At 26.3% G+C, this 3,596-nt stretch overlaps 1 protein-coding gene across 1 annotated transcript; it reads right to left on the minus strand.

Moving 5' to 3' along the window:
- Window positions 1-2,805: 2,805 nt before the first annotated feature.
- LOC113560233 lies at window positions 2,806-3,330 on the minus strand. Its single transcript, XM_026965995.1, has one exon. The coding sequence runs from the start codon at window positions 3,328-3,330 to the stop codon at window positions 2,806-2,808; it is 525 nt and encodes a 174-aa protein (XP_026821796.1).
- Between the last annotated feature and the right edge of the window lie 266 nt (window positions 3,331-3,596).

The following is a 3,596-nucleotide window of genomic DNA, read 5'->3' on the forward strand; positions in this document are numbered from 1 at the left end:
TATCGAATTTTTAATTAATTTAACCTGCAAATAGACGTAACATAATAGACGTCACAACAGTATTTGAACACTAGACAGTATGTACATTTATTCGCATCGTCGATCAATGATTAATGATTATTAAAGTTTAGCAAAAGATTAAAGATATATAGGTGAAACATATAATATAAAGTTAATTGTTATTTATGTTACCTATGGACATAGTATAACACTAAGTACTATTATATTAATTGTACTATACTATACTATTAATATTAATATTTTATCATCATTATATAATTTGTTATCTTTTTTCCGTCATTAAAAAAAAATATATTTTTCGTTAGTAGCATAGTAAGTACCTATCACTAATTTCAGATGACTTTAGTTGGGACAATTAGGAGATAGAAAAACTTAATAATTTAAAAATTAGGTAACCGTTTGTTGTATACTATAACTTTGTATCAAGATAACCTCGTCATTGAGTAGGTCACCGTGTTAAAATTGAATTCATTGATTAATCATTGTTTATACGATGAAAAACGATTCTGAGCGGAAATGGTTTAACTTTTTGGGTTAATACATTCACAGTCTTGCAGTGGCAATTTTGTCAAGGGGGGAGCTACACTTACCATCACCACCGTTTCTCAAAAATGATGAAAATTTATATTATTTAAATTTATTATAAATAAGTACCTACACATAAATATATAAAACTGTATTCTTTTGTTTTGAAGATATTATTCATAGTAAATTTTTTATTAAATGGAGAAAATCATAAGAATACCATAGTAGTACCTATTGATAAATATACAAATATATATTATGTAGGACGAAAACAGTAAAAAATAATGCATTAGCTAGTACTCTGAACTTAAGGGTCTCGGGGCCTCAATACAGTTACTAAAGAAGGGCCCTTTTATGGTACTTGGCCGGCGGCCTGGATCCCGGGAAGGTAAAAGCCGCTAGGCAGCTGTTTAGTTGGCCTAGGTGGAATTTCAGCAATGGCACTAGCGCGAGTGTTTGACTATAATGTGTAGTGAATTATTATGCTGGATTAAAAATAAACTAATGCAATAATAAATATTATAAAAATAAGTAATAGGTAATTTGTATTTTAGTGTTTGAGTTTGATTATTATTTGTATTCCATTTAATTATTAGAATTTATTGTTTAGAATGCCTATTTATACATACAAACCTTCGCCTTGCAATATGTTTTGAAATAGCTATTCATACACATTACAGAAAAAACAGATGAGAAATTTACAGTTATATACTGAGTATACAGAATATACTCGTATCTCATGATAGAGTCTAAAATCTTATGTATAAAATTAATATAAGACATGAAAATTCTGGAAAATTTTAGTTATATTTTATAAAACAAAAACAAATTTGTGTAACATTTTAATCTGTACTAGAATACTTATAAAAAGTATCTTTTACAAGTTTATTATATGCATCACTCCGATCAGTATTTAAAACTACAAAATTGGTTATTTGTCCTATATTCCATTCAAAGTACTTAATTATATTATTTAAATTTAAATTTGTAGGTATTTAAACAATATTATAATTCTTATATTATTTTATTTTTAACAACATATCCTAGATCTAATACACCACTGAAACCTAATTTAAATTTGTCATGAAGTTTACTTAAGGGGACTAGGAAATTAATTTGAACTAAAAAGACGTCAAGTTTTGACAAAATTTAAATTAGTTTAAGATGTCCGATTTTGATTCTGAAAAAAATTCTGAACTCGACAGAAAATTGTCTATAAATCGTACAAAATACTTTGTAACAATTAAATCTTATATTCTAATAAAGTGGTAATAAAAACTTGAAAATATGAATTTTTTCAAATCATAATATTAAATTTAAAATTAAAATTAAAACCTGAATGTTTTGTACGATCTACAGACATTTTTCTGCTGAATTTAAATATTTTTTCAGAATTATGATCGGACAACTTTAATTTTGTGAAATCAATAAGTAAGTTTTCGTAAATTTCGTTTAGTGAATTTGTATTGTTATCAAGTTTTTGACATGTGCATGCGCGTACGAGAATGGCAACTGTCGGTGACTTTAGTCGGTACTCGCATTGCATTTCACTTACACTAATAAATATTTGCAACTAACACGGGCGGCTAAGACGAGATTATGAATAGCCTACATGTTATCCCTTAAATAATAACCGTTGCGAGGCCTCTTAAAAACGGGTTTCTCACATTAATGTGAATTTTGAAAACTCTTAATAACCTATTATTTTTAAATACATTGTATAGATTTAATATAAATTGATCCAATAGATATCAGTAAATTTAAAATACCTACCTATGTATATATTTTTTAAATTTTTTAACTTAAATTATCGGTAGTAATCACTTGAATATAGCTTCAATATAGGATTTTATATTTATTTAATTTATTCAATATATTTTTTTATTATATTATTATTGGTTGAGTGTATTTTAATTAGATTTAATTTAGTTATTCGTTATTAAATATAAAATTTATTAAAGGGCAATATTTAATACTTAATAGTTTCGTATCATAGGCGTGCGCAGACTTTTTGCGCAGGGGATGCCAATATATTTAAAAATAACTCAATTTTTATTATCTCCCTTCAAAAACACACAAATCAGAATTTTTTTTTATTGTATTACATTTACATAACTACAAAGTTCTCAAAATAATAGTATAATAGTAAAATAATAATATTAAATATATATTATAGTATATTATATATATATTATAGTCAATATAAGTAAAAATATAATTTAAACTTTGCATTTCATAACTAATTTAATTAATACTTTATTATAATTCTAATCTTCGGTCAAAAGGATGCAAATGTTTAAATTCATCAATTACTTCGTCATAATTTATTTCTGATGCTAGTTCTTGTTCTACAAATATCAACATCATTGCATCTAATCTTTCTTGCGACATGCGGCTTCTTAATTTTGTTTTTACCAAACTTAATTTGGAAAAAGCTCTTTCGCAAGAGCAACTTGTCACAGGAATGGTAGTAAAAAGTTTCAACGCTTTATTTACATTAACAAAATTTTTACTAATTGATAATTTTTCTAACCACTGATGAATTGTTTTGTTTGATGGTCCTGCTACAAAATCGGGCAAAGAACGTAGAAGTCTTAATTCACCTTCTAATTCGTCACTATTAAGTACAAACTTCCGTGAAATTAATTCAATGTCAAATTCTTCAGTTTTTAGTTCTACTAAACGACCAATTGCACCAATTAAATTTAATGTTTCCTGATTAAATCGATTTTCAAGACCGTTAAACAAATCATCTAATACAGTGAAGTAAACATGACATTTCATCTCACTTTTTTTATCCAAGATGGTATGTTGTGTTTTCATATCATCAATTTTTGTAGCAATCTTCCTATTTTTCACAGGTGGTATCTCAATATTAAATCCATTACAAACAGTAAGAACTTTTTCATAAAGTTTAGAATAGTTATCTTCGTCGTTTCTTAACTCACTAATAGATTTTTTCAATGCATTTACAATAGATACTGCATCTAATAAATTCAAGTTGGGTGCTTGTAATTGAGCACTGACAATTTGGATTTGTATTAATATAG

The sequence above is a fragment of the Rhopalosiphum maidis genome, chromosome 3 (genome assembly GCF_003676215.2).
Source record: "Rhopalosiphum maidis isolate BTI-1 chromosome 3, ASM367621v3, whole genome shotgun sequence".
Taxonomy (NCBI): domain Eukaryota; kingdom Metazoa; phylum Arthropoda; class Insecta; order Hemiptera; family Aphididae; genus Rhopalosiphum; species Rhopalosiphum maidis.